Below are 15918 nucleotides of genomic sequence, written 5' to 3'. Positions count from 1 at the left end.
CTTAAGTTCTCGAGAAAACAGGCCTAATGTGTATAATGTCTCCTCATAACTTAACCCCTGAAGGTGATTCACATCTTTGAAAGTGGCTAACACACCCAATTCAGATTAAGCTAAAAATCACACAACACCAGGTTATAGTCCAACAGGTTTAATTGGAAGCACACTAGCTTTCGGAGCGACACTCCTTCATCAGGTGATTCAATCACCTGATGAAAGAGCAGCGCTCCAAAAGCTAGTGTGCTTCCAATTAAACCTGTTGGACTATAACCTGGTGTTGTGTGATTTTTAACTTTGTATACCCCAGTCCAACACCGGCATCTCTGAATCAGGTCAAATGAAATGTGTCCCAAGCTGTTAAAAGAAGCTGGGGGGCAGTTGCCTGCCATATATGTTCTGACCAATTCTCAAATTGGTTTTGTATTTCTAGTATAGACTGTGTGTAGTATTGTTCTTTACTATAAAGCCATTCTTATGATGGATATTAAGTTATGATTACATTTTAAGTTTATGGTCCATATCTGCTTACAATTTCAATTGAACTACCTATTCTCCTTCCTGCTTTGCACTAATCCCTATTTTAGAAGTATCATGCTCATTCTGTTCCTAGCTCACTCAATCCAGTTAAGGAGAGGGAAACACAATGTTCTCTTTCTACAAGGATAAGAAACAGATGTGGAAAACAGCCTGCTCTTCAGCCTAGTTGGAAATGGTGTATGACGAGTGATCAGTCCATGACTTGTCAGTCTCTCACCCAGGCCAATGTTGAAAATTAACTCCCTTGTTTTCCTTTACATATCCACAACAAATTGCTACTCCTGACTGAAATGCCTTGCTTGTCAAATGCCTATTGTAGGAGTTCTGCTCTTGCCCAATTCCCAGTGTATTATATTACCAGGTCATTCTTTCAACCTGTTGTTGGTCAAATGCAGTGACAAAACCAAAATGGCAGGATCTATTTCTCAATGCTGAAACTCAGAAAGGAGAGTCACTTGGGTGATGTGTTGGAGTTCTGTTAGAGAGGAAAGGACTTGTATTTGTACAGTCCCTTATTTCATACGTGGGATTCTCCAAGATGCTACAAGGTGCTAGCAGTCAGAGTGAGACATACAGTTAATCAGATCCAATCAGCAAGATAACACTGATGAATGAGACACGTTGTGAACTGCAAATTTCCAGAAGGAGCCGGTTAATTTATGTTTCATTATTTGATTTGGATACATAGCTTCTCTGTTTTTTAAAAGCAACATTGTTGGGTTTGCATATTCATTGCACGTGTACACCACAAAAGGTTGGAGCTAGATGTAACAAATTTCTCCTTTTAACTATTTGTTAATAGTTCATACAATGTCAGTCAATATCTTATGGCAAAAGAAAACATCAGTTTAAAGTATTCAGTCTCATTCATGCAAAGAATAACTTGCTGGAGATTTTAAATTTCACATTTAATTCTTTCTCTTTTCAGTCTCTTCCTCTATCTGTTAATTCAGTTTTTCATCCCTTTTGTTCAGTGCTTCTTTTCCTGAGCTAATTTGACTTGAATTCACCAAATCTAATTCACCCTCCTCTTCCATTCCCATCATTCTTGCTCAGTACTTACCCCTCCGTTGATTAAGAAATTACAAAGTTGGTCACTCCAGTCATGGGGCTTCCAGAATTTTGTCATAATTCCAGCACTTTCACTGGGTCAAAATCCTGGAACTCTCTTACTAGGAACACTGTGGGTTTGACAATATCATATTGACTGCAGTGACTCAAGAAGGGCTTCACCACCACATTGTTAAGAGCACCGAGGGATAATTGGTGCTGACATCTCATGAAAGAATAATATAACAAAAAGTTACTTTATTACTATTATAAAGTCCTAGAGATGTACAGCACAGAAATAGATCCTTCAGTCCAACTTGTCCATGCAACCAGATATCCTAAATTAACCTGGTCCCATTTGCCAGCAGTTGGCCCATATCCCTCTAAACCCTTCCTATTCATGTACCCATCCAGATGCCTTTTAAATGTTGTAATTGTACCAGCTTCCACCACTTCCTCTGGCAGCTCATTCCATACACGCACCACCCACTGTATGAAAATGTTTCCCCTTAGGTCCCTTTTGAATCTTTCCCCTCTTACCCTAAACCTATGCCTTCTAGGACACCCCAAACCCAGGGTAAAGACCTTGTCTATTTATCCTTTCCATGCCATTCGTGATTTTATAAACCTCTATAAGGTCACCCCTCAGCCTCCGACACTCCAGGGAAAGCAACCCCAGCCTATGCAGCCTCTCCCTATAGCTCAAATCCTCCAACCCTGGCAACATCCTTGTAAATCTTTTCTGAACCTTTCAAGTTTTGCAGCATCTTGCCATAATCTTATCAGTTTACTAGTTAGGTTGTAAAGGAATTTTGAACATTCAAGAAAAAAATATGCTCTCCCACACTGGAAACATTTAGTCCATTGTTGTTACATGGACATATTAGCACCAACATGCCTGAATCCCCAATGCCTTTAGGAGAGAAAACTATGAAAACAGCAGTAAAACAATGTGGCTTTTTTTTCCTAGTATTAGATATCAAAGAGCATTGTTTCTAATTCATGGTGGTCGAAAATCTATCAGCAAATGTAGAAACTCTATCCAAAACGATGACACAAAGTGTTATATGGCATAATGTGTGTATCTGTTAAATTCACAGCAATTTCTTCCATTTTATTTTTAGTTGAATTGTCATTGGCTGGAAATAAGTTAAGGTCAGATGATACCATCAGAGACTGAAGGTCATTGGACTCAGTTTGTGAAATGTAACAGATTAAACATAGAAAGTAAATGTAAACGCTGAATCAGCAATATCTCCCTGGTTCCGACAAGAAAACTGGTCATGGCAGCAACACTGCAACAAATTACTGTAAGTATGAAAAGCAGCTCATTTTAACTAATTCAAATGAATCAAGTCACAAGGTTTAAAGAGTTGCGGAGTTGTAGTCATTAACTAAAACAAACAGAAGTTATCTATTTGATAGGCTGCTGTTTCTAATGGCCATGAATGTCTTTGTACCTTGTGAAATTAAAGTGCCACACAGGTTAGACTTTACATGTTCATATAATCCGCCGTACATGGTAAAATGATTCTTTGGCATATACCATATTCTAAAGTGATCTCTAACACTTGCAGGCTCCTATTACTGCTAGTAGAGTAGTGTTTTAACTGGAGATAAGGTTTTAACATAGTCCTGATCCAAACTGGAATTTTTGTCCGATCGTGTCATTTAGTTTTATTTATTTAGATTCAGAGAAGATTCATAGATTCATTTAAACTTACCGTTCAGTCAGACAGAGAATCAGATTAATCAATCATGGGTCAAACCATGAGTAACTTTATTTATAAATGAAAATTATTCAATTGCGAGTTGTTTTAAAGTTGTTTTTAAATAATGTTATTTCTAATGATCCACTTGAACTTTAAAAAAATACAGTGCGCACACTTGTGAAGTGAGACGTTTGCTCTGTAAGAAAGATAGTTATATGCAATACATAATTTGCTTGAAATTGGTTACACTAAATTGAGCGCACTTGTTCTGTTGCAGACTGTAACTGGAGTGGAACTCGAACCTCCTCCTCCATCTTTGAAGGTAGAATTCCAAACCCTTTTGACACCAGAAGCGATCCAGTTCCTAGCAGAATTGGTCTCTACTTTTGATGCAGACGTTGATGAGGTACATTTATCTAGTGAGGGTGTGGTGGAGCTGGGGGGGTGGCCATGAGATATAACAATGTGTGAATACTTCAAATCATTGCTGGTGCATTGCCATTTACCGGTTAGTTTGCTATTAGGTTGCATTGTCTTTTCCCTATAATAACGCTTTAACAATGACACTTCCACTTGAGGCAACAGCCTTTAGATTCAAACATACTGGCTGGAGTTCTCCCAGCCCCCAGAGGACATGTGTGTTGAAAAATCAATTGGATTAACATGGCGAGGTCAGAAAAATTAGACTCTGGATGTTTGGAAAAAAGTGCAATTTTGCATGCATGTTGGAACAATGAGATGAGAATCCTGCTGTTGGTGGGTAACAGGTCCTTTAGTATGCATTGGTGCCTCATTACTCCCTATTCCCACTGCATTTATATAGTGTTTTCTATTCTGTGACATGGCAGAGAGAAAATAGATGATGATAACTCAAACATGGCATTCGAAGTGACTACTTGGCAATTCCAGCTTGGCAATTCCAGCCTTCATTCCTGATGAAGGGCTTTTGCCCGAAACGTCGATTTCACTGCTCCTTGGATGCTGCCTGAACTGCTGTGCTCTTCCAGCACCACTAATCCAGCATCTGGTTTCCAGCATCTGCAGTCATTGTTTTTACCTACCTAATTCCAGCTTGTAGATTGTTTTCCCAGGTCTCAGCCTTGATCAGCAGATCTCAGGGTACACTCCACAGATAGCAATCACCTGCATTTCCCCCATCCCACCCTTGGAAATTGGCATTGAACACCGCCTCATTACATCATCATGGCACATCTCTGACTCATTTAGAATATAGTTATTCAATTCAGTCCTGCACATCACATTGTAATGAGCTGCCAGGTGTTGCTCACAATTTCACACACGCGTTTTCATGCATCAGGGCAGGGTGCGTCTCTGTTTGGTGTCTTATGATCAGATTCTTTCCCATCTGAAATTCTTTGCACAACTTCAAATTGCTGCTAGAAAAATGCCTTTTACTTACCATTCTTCTATTACATTGTAACTTTCGTGTTTTTCACTTCTGTGTCCAATTCTGGTCGCCACATTACCAAAAGGATATGGACGCTTTGGAGAGGGTGCAGAGAAGGTTTACGAGGATGTTGCCTGGTATGGAAGGTGCTAGCTATGAAAAAAGGTTGAGTAGGTTGGGTTTATTTTCAATAGAAAAAAGGAAATTGAGGGGGGACCTGATTGAGGTTTACAAAATCATGAAGGGTATGGACAGGGTGGAGAGAGACAAGCTTTTTCCCAGGATGAAGGATTCAATAACGAGAGGTCACGCTTTCAAGGTGAGAGATGGAAAGTTTAAGTGGGATACATGTGGCAAGTACTTCACACAGAGGGTGGTGGGCGTTTGGAATGCGTTGCCAGCAGAGGTGGTCGAGGCAGGCACAGTAGATTCATTTAAGATGCGTCTGGATAAATGCATGAGTAGGTGGGGAGCAGAGGGATACAGATGCTTAGGAATTGACTGACAGGTTTAGACAGTACATTTGGATCGGCTTAGGCTTAGAGGGCCGAAGGGCCTGTTCCTGGGCTGTAAATTTTCTTTGTTCTTTGTTTTTATGGACTTTATGCCATGTACGATTGTGTAGTTTGTGCTGTCCATGTAGCACCCTCGGTCCAGGAGGAACGCTGTCTCATTTTTACTGTATCAGTTGTATATGGTAGGAATGACAAATAAAAGCCACCTTACTTTACTCTCTAACTCTCATGCACTTCACCCCTAGTTGGATACTCGCAGTATTACTGTTGTGCCTAGTTGTGGTTTGCTGCGTCATTCAGAACGTATTTGCTCACAATGTCCCTGTCTTCTTGTGCCTTTTAGGGCAGGTACAAAGCCAGGCAAATTGCTATGGTTGTCAGCAGTGATCAATAACGCAGGTGGGTGTGTTGCTGTAGGCACCACATGATGTTAGTCTCACAACTGCAGTGTGTGCCAGCAAGCATGCTGTATGTGCAGCCAGCCTCAAGGTGTAAGGGGAGTAGTCCTGAGTTAAATCAAGATTGACTTTCATCAGTCAGGGAGGTCCCAGCACAGTCAGTCAATTGCAACATCCAATCTCAGTTGAGGGCTTGGACACAGTCAGTTGGTTGCTTGGAGTTGAACAGAGTCAGGGGCTGTATATATCACTACAGCCCAGTGGGCAGTGGGCAGTCCTGCAGGCTCCTGTGCATCCAGTCCAGTGATTTGTAGGGAGTTGCTCAGAGGTCAGTCAAGGATCTGGTCACTCATCAGTCAGGCTGTCCTTCCAAGTCAGTAAGGAGGGTGGCCATGGTCAGTCCTGGGGGTCTGTTCACTGAATGTCAAGGCAGGTTATCAGGGCCAGCACTGTAGTAGGGAAATTGAGGAAGCCAGCTATAAAGTTTGGATGCAATGTACCGGAAAGTAGGGGGTCAATAATTATAATGGGGACAGCTCGACATATAAGGGAGGGATACAACAATACATTGGAGAACATGGGTTACTGAGGGAGAAGATGTCATCAATGGTAAGGTCCTAGGGAGTGTTGCTGAACAAAGAGACCTTGGAGTGCAGGTTCATAGCTCCTTGAAGGGGAGGTCACAGGTAGATAGGATAGTGAAGAAGGCATTTGGTATGCTTTCCTTTATTGGTCAGATTGGTTAGGCCACTGTTGGAATATTGTGTGCAATTCTGGTCTCCTTCCTATTGGAAAGATGTTGTGAAACTTGAAAGGGTTCAGAAAAGATTTACAAGGATGTTGCCAGGGTTGGAGGTTATGAGCTACAGGGAGAGGCTGAACAGGTTGGGGCTGTTTTCCCTGGAGCACAGAGGCTGAGGGGTGACCTTATAGAGGTTTACAAAATTATGAGGGGCATGGATAGGGTAAATAGGCAAAGTCTTTTCCCTGGGGTCGGGGAATCCAGAAGTAGAGGGCATAGGTTTAGGGTGAGAGGGGAAAGATATAAAAGAGACCTATGGGGCAACTTTTTCATGCAAAGGGTGGTGCGTGTATGGAATGAACTGCCAGAGGAAGTGGTGGAGGCTTGTACAATTGCTACATTTAAGAGGCATTTGGATGGGTATTTGAATAGGAAGGGTTTGGAGGGATATGGGCCGGGTGCTGGCAGGTGGGACTAGATTGGGTTGGGATATCTGGTCGGCATGGATGGGTTGGACCGAAGAGTCTGTTTCCATGCTGTACATCTCTATGACATTAGCTGGGTTTCAGTGGGCACTGTGCATCATGATGGTTGCCATGGCTATGTTGTGGCTCGGAGTTCAGGGGAGAATGTTGGAAGATGAAGATTTACATGAAAAGTTTGATTGAGAACTTGTAGAAACCCAGATGTGATGAGGTCAAGGAAGAAAGGAATGCAGATGTTTAGAGTGGGTCAGCCAGGTTACCAGACTGATTCTGCAACTCACTCTGCCATTGTGTTCTCATCACATTCCCAACTGCATATTGGAAATGAAAATGGTGCTATCATACCTGGAATGGGCCAAGTAAGTGGTTTTCTTGTCTGATGACAGTTTCTACTTGTGAGTGATGGGAGTCTTTTTGGAGGCTATTTACATTAATCAGAACCTAGCACAGTACAAGTCACAGACATCCGTAATCATAGAATCCTGCATTTGAAAATCATGCAATGATCAATCACGTGGGATGCAAGTCCGGGCCAGAAATAATCAGAATGATCATAGTCATCTCCATGAAGCAGAATTAATCACAGACAACTTTGAAAGTGCCACCAATGGGCTGCATTCACAAAGACAGTCCCAGAAGTAACAAACTACACAAGGATGCAGACATGAATTCCTCTCAGCTTGAATTGTAAGTATTCACTGACTTATTCTTATACAATGTTACCTTTCTTGGATAGTGAGGGGTTGGAGTGAACAAGGTGTTATTAAATCTACCACACTTATGATCTGCTACTAAATTAATGTGACAGGGCTTGTGCTGAATACATCTAAATGAGGTTCAGTATATCAAAGGTTCATATTGAGTCGTTCTTTGGTCTTCCTTGTTGAAGTCCTCCATGTATGGAGCGCTATACTAAACTGAATTGTATGTGTTGCAAGTGCTGAATTCTCACATTACCAAGGACTTGCTATGAATCTGATATGCATCACATAGTTCACATAGTGGATCTAACCACAGCAGGAATTATTGAGAGTTGCATCAATGTATAATACTGTATGAAAATGGAATTAATTCTTTTAACATTGTCATCTTACAAATTTATGTAAATCACTTTTCCAAAGAGTGTGTTTTTCTCGTGAGTCTCGTTACTGTAAATGAACAATGTATGACACTTTTTACCCAATATTGGTTATCCTCTAACATGTTCTGCAGCTTAAAGCTGTCATTTTGTAAACAAGCCATTTGGATTTTTATGTTTGCATGAACCAAGGGTTAATGTTGATTCCCATGTAGCATAATTTGCATGTCATGCAATGATTACACCAGCAACTTTCTTAGCAATTATGAAATTAATATTTGTCCAATTGTAGTATATTCAAACTGAAATCAGTTGTTCTATGCTGAGACATATTACATCTTATCTCTTGGTGGTGGATAAAATCTACTTTAACATTTCAGAAATATTTTATTTACTGCTGTTTCAAGTTTAAGATGCAAAGTTATTTTGGTAATGAGGGTCTAGTTTAGTAATCCTATTCTACCTACTTTTTAAAAGCATAGTTTCTTAAAAGCATGCTGCCTCTCAGCGCCAGGGACCCAGGTTCGATTCCAGCCTCGGGCGACTGTCTGTGTGGAGTTTGCACATTCTCCCCGTGTCTGCGTGGGTTCCCTCCGGGTGCTCTGGTTTCCTCCCACAATCCAAAGATGTACAGGTTCGATGATTTGGCCATGCTAAGTTGCCGATAGTGTTCAGGGATATGTAGGTTGGGTGCATTAATCAGGGGTAAACGTAGTGTAATGGGGAATGGGTTTGGGTGTCTTTGGAGTGTCTGTGTGGATTTGTTGGGCTGAAGGGCCTGTTTCCACAGTGTAGGGATTCTATGATTCTATGATAATGCAGCCTGTAAGAAATGTGTAACTGCCCTTACTGATCTATAGCTGCTATTACATGGTGGAATGTAACAGCGCAATGTGACTGGCCATCCTTTTGGCAGCATGCATGGCATTTAATTGGCAGTTCCTAATGTTGGCACAGTTCATATTAATTATGTATCTTATAGAGCATTATTGGCTCATATTTGCATCCTGATACTTGGCAATGCAGTACATGGGAGGTCAGACATATCTCTGCCATGACAGAAAAGGTCAATGCTGGAAAAAGACTTACAATGGGGAGGGAAATGGGGGTAAGCTTCCCAGTTTTATGTGGTAAACTAAAACTAGAAGTAAAAATGGGAAATATATGTGAATGATATATTGAGTACTGCCATGCTATACATAACATTGGCTGGACTTTATATTAACTCTGCCTGGTGGGTTTTCAATCAGGGGTAAATGCCCAGCCCACAAACCCATCCCCTTGCCAACCCTGTGATCACCTCCTGATAGGGTTATATAAAAGGTCAGTTGTACTTGGTACCAAGTCCATTGACCTGAATAGTATGCTGTCCAATGCCATAATACAGATGGCATGGAGAGGCAGGCCATTTAAAAAAAACATGTTGGAATGGGCAGAAAGTGGATGGGGGGTGGGGCCAGGTTACTATCATTGCATCAGATGCAAACTCCAAACGTATTACCCCTCCTTCCTTTCTACCTGCTCTCTCTTTAGAACCCACCATTCTGCCTCCTTCACTATCCTCCCTTCCTTACCTTGGCCCAATCCTCCCTGCCCAATAACCTACTTATCTCACTGTGGGGAACGAATGGTCCTTCAACATGTTCATTCCTGCAGTCCAGGCAACACCCACAATCCAGCATTTGGTGGCACTGCCAGGACTACTGGGCCTGCCGTCCATTCAAAGGGCTCATTCTTCGTCCATTGGCTGCTGTTCCCTTTTGGTCTGGGGCGGGGAGTGAGGCAGGATATGCAAGAGAGTTCCAATTTGTCTTGAATTAATCCAGTACTGTGAATCTTCCAAATTTTATGAGGAAACAATGAGCAAGGGCAGGTATTTCACTAGAGAAATACAAAAATTGGGACAGATGGCCTATTTCCAGATCTTTCTATTTGACGTTATTGAGTTACCTGCAAGGATTTATGTGACTACAATTATTTTCTTATGTATTCTTTCAGAGGCTGTGGGCTTCATAGATTAGGTCATTATTTGTTACCCAAATCTAATTGCCCTTGGGAAGGTGATGGTGTGCCACATTGTTGAACCATTGCAGTCCATTTTGCGTATGAAGTCCTGCAGGCCTTTGGGAAGGGAGTTCAGGATTTTGACCCTGCAACATTGAAGCAGTGGGAATATATTTCCAAGTCAAGATGGTAAGTGGCTTGGAGGGGAACTTTGGTGGTGGTGTTCCCATGTTCCTGTTGCCTTTGTCCTTCTAGATAATTTAATTAGATTCCTTACAGTGCAGAAACAGGCCCTTCGGCCCAACAAGTCCACACCGACCCTCCAAAGAGTAACCCACCCAGACCCATTTCCCTCTGACTAACTTATGGACAATTTAGCATGGCCAATTCACCTGACCTGCACATCGTAGGACGATGGGAGGAAACCAGAGCACCCGGAGGGAACCCACGCAGACACAGGGAGAATGTGCAAACTCCACACAGACGTCGCCGAGGCTGGAATCGAACCTGGGACCCTGGTGCTGTGAGGCAGCAGTGCTAACCACTGAGCCACCATGCCGCCCTTTGTTTTCATGTATTTGGAAGGTGCTGTCTAAGACGCCTTGTTGAATTTCTGCAGTGCATCTTCTAGGTCGTATGTATTGCAAATTTTGAGCATTGGTGAAAGGAGTGCATGTTTGTGGATATGGTGTGATGAGGTTCTGTTTTTAGACTGTGAACCAGAGTGAGAGACAGAGATGGTAGAATGGCTTTCAGTTGTCTTTATTCAGAGAACTTTGCTGTTACTGGTTTTAAAGCTGATGCTACAGCAGGTTTATGAGCTTAAAGCTATCACATTGAGTGTAAGTGCCTTTCTTACACCATATCATAACAGACAGCTCATTAATATGATCAAACTTTTCAGGGTACAGTTGCCTGTTCATTGAAAAGTACTTGAAACTGACCCATTCAGATCAATACTTGAGAATTCTCTGTTCAGTCAAGTGGTTTAGAGCAAATGTAAACTCTCTGTGGTTACCTCCTGCTGTGTGCTCAAGGGTATTTACTATGTTAAACAGTCACACTTACCTGCTCTCTTTAGTTCCCTTTTCATTACTATTGTTGCCATTGGAAACTTTGATTCTGAGCTAAGGAAGTTTCCCTGATTCAATTAATTCTCCCCTTTTATTCTTTCCTGCCCTCTGGATATCTGCTGAACCCCACAATGTCAATCAGTCAACTGCTATTGTCTTAGATGCTATCAAGCTTCACAAGTGTTATTGGAGCTGCACCCATCCAGATTCAAGAGGTGGGGTGCTGGAAAAGCACAGCAGTTCAGGAAGCATCCGAGGAGCAGGAGAGTCAATATTTCGGGCATAAGCACTTCATCAGGAGTGAAGGACTTATGCCCGAAACGTCGACTCTCCTGCTCCTCAGATGCTGCCTGAACTGCTGTTATTTTTCAGTGCCACGCTTTTCAACTATGTTGCTCCAGCATCTGCAGACCTTACTTTCTCCTCCAGGCAAGTGGAGAACATTCCATCACTCTCCTATCTGTGGCTTGTTGGTGGTGGTCAGGCTTCGGAGAGACAGGAGGTGAGTTACTTACTGTGGGATCCTTAGCCTCTGACCTACTGTTGTAGACATTGTATTTATATGATTAGTCCAGTTCAGTTTCTGGTCAACCTCTGAGGAGCTTGATAATGGGGGATTCAGTGATGGCAATGTCACTGAAAGTCAAGAGGTAATGATTTGATTCTGTCTCATTGGGTATAATCATTGCCTGGCATTTGGATGTTGTGAATGTTACTTATCACTTTTCAGCCCAAGCCAGGATATTGACCAGGTCTTGCTGCATTTGCTGCTATGGACTGCTTTAGTATCTAAGGAATTATCCACCCTCTCTCCCACTTCCCAGGATGTCACAATGATCTGGGGTTTTCTGTAAGTATATTGTAAAGCAGCATCCTACCCACAATAGTTCAGTCAGCAGAAAAATGAACAAGTGAAATTATCCTGAAATCAATCGAGTGGTATTATTTAACTTGTATTCATTGAACACTTTATGTTGTGCAGATGTTACGGTTGAGAAGCATTACAAAGTTAGAACTGGATCGTCATGGCGGACTTCCTGAATTTTTGCCCCATACCTTACACATCCGAAAGGATGAATCCTGGAGAGTTGAACCAGTCCCTCGGAGGTTACAGAACAGGCACGTCGATCTTGGTGATGTGTCTCCAACCAACACTGAACATTTCACCAAGGCCTTATGTTCCAATGCACAGGGCATTCAGGTAAGATCTCTTACTCTTAGTTGTGATACTGTTAAGAATGAGAAAATAGTGCATCACATTTATAAGATTCTTAAAGAGTGATCTTTAGACAATTGTTATGGGAAGAGAACATCTTCCACATGAATAAACATTACTCTGTGTTACTTTATAAGAGAGTACATGAATGTTTTGCCCTCCTCATTCTACTGTTTCTGCTATGTCAAATCAAAGATCTTGAAATTTAACACTTAATTCTGCGCAAGATGTGAGTATCATCTGCTTTAAATTAGATGAGAAAATGCAAAATAGAAAGCCATTATGGAAGAGGAATTGCAGAAGGGACACGTGGTTCATTAATGTAATTAGTTTTCACATTAGTGTAAATTATTGGCCAAAGAGCTATGGAGAACTCTACTTCCCAGAATACCCCAGTCTTCTGAACCAAGGAGAAAACATGCTGACTACAACAGAAGGTGTAAAATAGAGGATAGAGTTTAAAAAATCAATTAAACTAAGATAAATGCTTTCCATTTTAATTATTTAAAAACACAAGAAAATCAAGAAATGTAACTTTCCCTTTGCAATAATTCACGAAGAAATGCCTAATTAATACTTGGACCATGTGTGAATTACAACAATCCCTCAATGTAGCTTTAATTGCTTTGATGTAATAATCTGGTGAAACCTTAGTTAGATTTCAGGTTAAGTCTTGAAGTTACTCAGTTTCAAGTTCATCAAATCCTTTCCATTCAGGAACTAGTCAGCTCAAGTCCTAACACTCAAACTCAACATCAAGTAAAATTCGCCATTTGTCACATGGGCTTCTCGACATTCAGACTATGTGATATTCATGAGCAGGGTGGGAGAAAGTGAGGACTGCAGATGCTGGAGAGTCAGAGTTGAAAAGTGTGGCACTGGAAAAGCACAGCAGGTCAGGCAGCATCCTGATGAAAGGCTTATGCCCAAAACGTCGATCCTCATGCTCCTTGGATGCTGCCTGACCTACTATGCTTTTCCAGCGCCACACTTTTAGACTCCGATATTCATGAGCAGTTTTGGGCCTCATTTCTAAGGAAAGAAGAGCTGGCATTGGAGGGGGGTGCTGAGAAAGTGTACAAGAATGATCCTGGAATTGAAGGGCTTGTCATATGAGGAGCAGTTGAGGACTCTGGGTCTGTACTTGATGGAGTTTAGAAAGATGAGAGCGGAATTTGATTGAAATTTACAGGGTACTGAGAGGTCTGGGTAGAATGGAGAAGATGTGTCCACTAGTAGGCGGGACTAGGACAAAAGGGCACAGACTCAGATTGAAGAGAGGGCCCTTTGGAACTGAGATAGGAAAAATTTCTTCAGTCTGAGCATCGTCAATCTGGGGATCTCATTGCTGCAGAGAGTTATGGAGGGCAAGTGGTTGAATGTATTTTAAGACTGAAAGGTTTCTGATCAGTATCAGGCTCAAAGTTTCATGGAGAAGGCAGGAGAATGGGGTTGAGAAGCATATCAGCCATGACTGAACAGCAGAGCAGACGCAATGGGCCGAATACCCTAATTCTATATCTTTTAGTCTTAAATACTTGATCCAGACAGAATTGTGAGCAGTGCTGTCATGTCTTCATCAAGTTGGTAAGGAAAAGTTGGAAAGGTTACTTTGTGAAACTTTCAATCTAACAGCATTTAAAGTTATGAAGCCATTGGCTAATTGATAACCTGGATAATGCCAGGTGTGTGAAATAAAATCTGAAAATATTCAGGTCAGATACCATCCATGGAGAGAGAAACAGAGTTAATATTTTAGGTCAATGATCTTTCATCAGAACTCTGGCTCAGGGTGAGTGGGTAAATCTGAATAGTGATGCATGCATATACAACTTTTATGTTAAGATTTTAGCAGGATAATGGTTAGAATTACCTAAGTAAATCAAGCTCTCTTTATTATTTACTCTCCATTATAAGCTACAGAAATGGTTACTGTATTTTGATTTGTGTTTACAGACAGATTTTGATGATGGTCACTGTCCAACCTACTCTAATCAAATCCAAGGTCTTTTCAATGTATACAAGGCAGTTCACAATCAATTTCCAGGTAAGAATCCTGCTCCCATTTTGGGTCTTTTGATCTGATTTCTTTCTCAGTGGCCTAACAACAGCTATGGCACTCTTACAGACTTGAAATTTTCTTGCTCTCACTTTTGAAATGTGAATGGGAATGGGGGGTGGGGGATAGTGTTAAGTACCTCACTTATGAAGTGTTTTTAGATTAAGTGGAGTTTGTGTTACACAGCCATACTCATTTGCAATAAATAAATCAAATGGAGACTTGATGGCTGAAGCAGTTAAGCAAACTCATTTCCAAAATGCAAGAGTATAAAGACATAAGATATAATCGACTAAAATGTCTCTGGCCCCCTTCTAGCACAAAAAATAATGCTTTGGAAAAGAGCAAAATCCTTTGTGAATGTGCAATCCAGACTTGTCCCTCCCTTGAAAACAGATTAGATTACTTACAGTGTGGAAACAGACCCTTCGGCCCAACAAGTCCACATCGACCAGCCGAAGTGCAACCGACCCAGACCCATTCCTCTACATTTACCCCTGTCCCTAACACTACGGGCAATTTAGCATGGTCAATTCACCTAACCTGCACATTTTTGGACTGTGGGAGGAAACTGGAGCACCAGGAGGAAACCCCCGCAGACACGGGGAGAATGTGAAAACTCCACACAGTCAGTCTCCTGAGGTGGGAATTGAACCCGGGTCCTGGCGCTGTGAGCCAGCAGTGCTAACCACTGTGCCACCGTACCGCCCACTGCCACCGTGCCGCCCACCTTAAACTCTCCCACTCATTGAAGGAGTTCCACAAGGAATACATATCTGTGAAATATTCATAAACACCATAGCTTGCTTTTATCAAATTAATTTAGACCATAAGATATAGGAGCAGAATTAGGCCACTTGGACCATCGGGTCTAAAGGAAAATGAATTGTTTTTCAAATCAAAAATTGAATACAATAATATTTTGTCGCTTTAGGATGTTCTGTGGCCATTTTCTATTTGCTGAATGTATTACACAATATTAAAATATGTCCACACAGTTCATAATAATGAACAGAATGCCAGGGCCTGTTTTTCAATATTGACTCATTGACTGCAAAATGCTGAATTTGGTATTTTAAGTCCACATTCCTGAGGACAATGATTGTAACCCCTTTGAAATAAAATGACTCATTCACCTGTGTTGAAGATTATAATTGCTTCATTAATTTTGTATTGCTAAATGTGATTATCTCAGCCTTTTTAACTTTCTAATTGTGACTTGCGTGCCAAGATCGATTATTGTATGCTGAAGTCCAATCTGTTACTGAACTGGTCATTTTCATTGGTTCTCAGTAACATTTTTCATGCGCATAGTTTCTTTCAGTGAAGTTTTATTGTCTTCATATTTATGAATAAACTTTGACAAGTTCAGTTTTAGATGCCATTAGATATTTGAACCCCATATTTGGCATTTACTTTAAAATATACAAGATTGCTTTATTGCAAATACTAGAGGCTAATTCTTACTGCACATTGAGTACAGGAGTTGAGAGAGCACAGCAGTTCAGGCAGCATCCGAGGAGCAGTAAAATCGACGTTTCGGGCAAAAGCCCTTCATCAGGAATAAAGGCAGAGAGCCTGAAGGGTGGAGAGATAAGGTAGAGGAGGGGGGGGGTGGGGAGAAAGTAGCATAGAGTACAATGG

At 41.4% G+C, this 15918-nt stretch overlaps 1 protein-coding gene across 1 annotated transcript in view; it reads left to right on the top strand.

The window, feature by feature from the left end:
- Positions 1-2708: 2708 nt before the first annotated feature.
- The window catches only part of mlsl (malate synthase-like), a 52860-nt gene continuing 39650 nt past the window's right edge, over positions 2709-15918 (top strand). The window contains exons 1-4 of the mRNA XM_043674103.1: positions 2709-2894; positions 3574-3702; positions 11982-12200; positions 14172-14262. Coding sequence (XP_043530038.1) covers positions 2868-2894; positions 3574-3702; positions 11982-12200; positions 14172-14262 — 466 coding nt within the window. The 5' untranslated portion in view covers positions 2709-2867. The remainder of the gene's footprint in view (positions 2895-3573; positions 3703-11981; positions 12201-14171; positions 14263-15918) is intronic.

This window comes from Chiloscyllium plagiosum, chromosome 32 (genome assembly GCF_004010195.1).
Source record: "Chiloscyllium plagiosum isolate BGI_BamShark_2017 chromosome 32, ASM401019v2, whole genome shotgun sequence".
Lineage (NCBI taxonomy): Eukaryota > Metazoa > Chordata > Chondrichthyes > Orectolobiformes > Hemiscylliidae > Chiloscyllium > Chiloscyllium plagiosum.
Note: the sequence above shows the minus strand (reverse complement) of the source record. Positions and strands in the feature narration are given on the sequence as shown.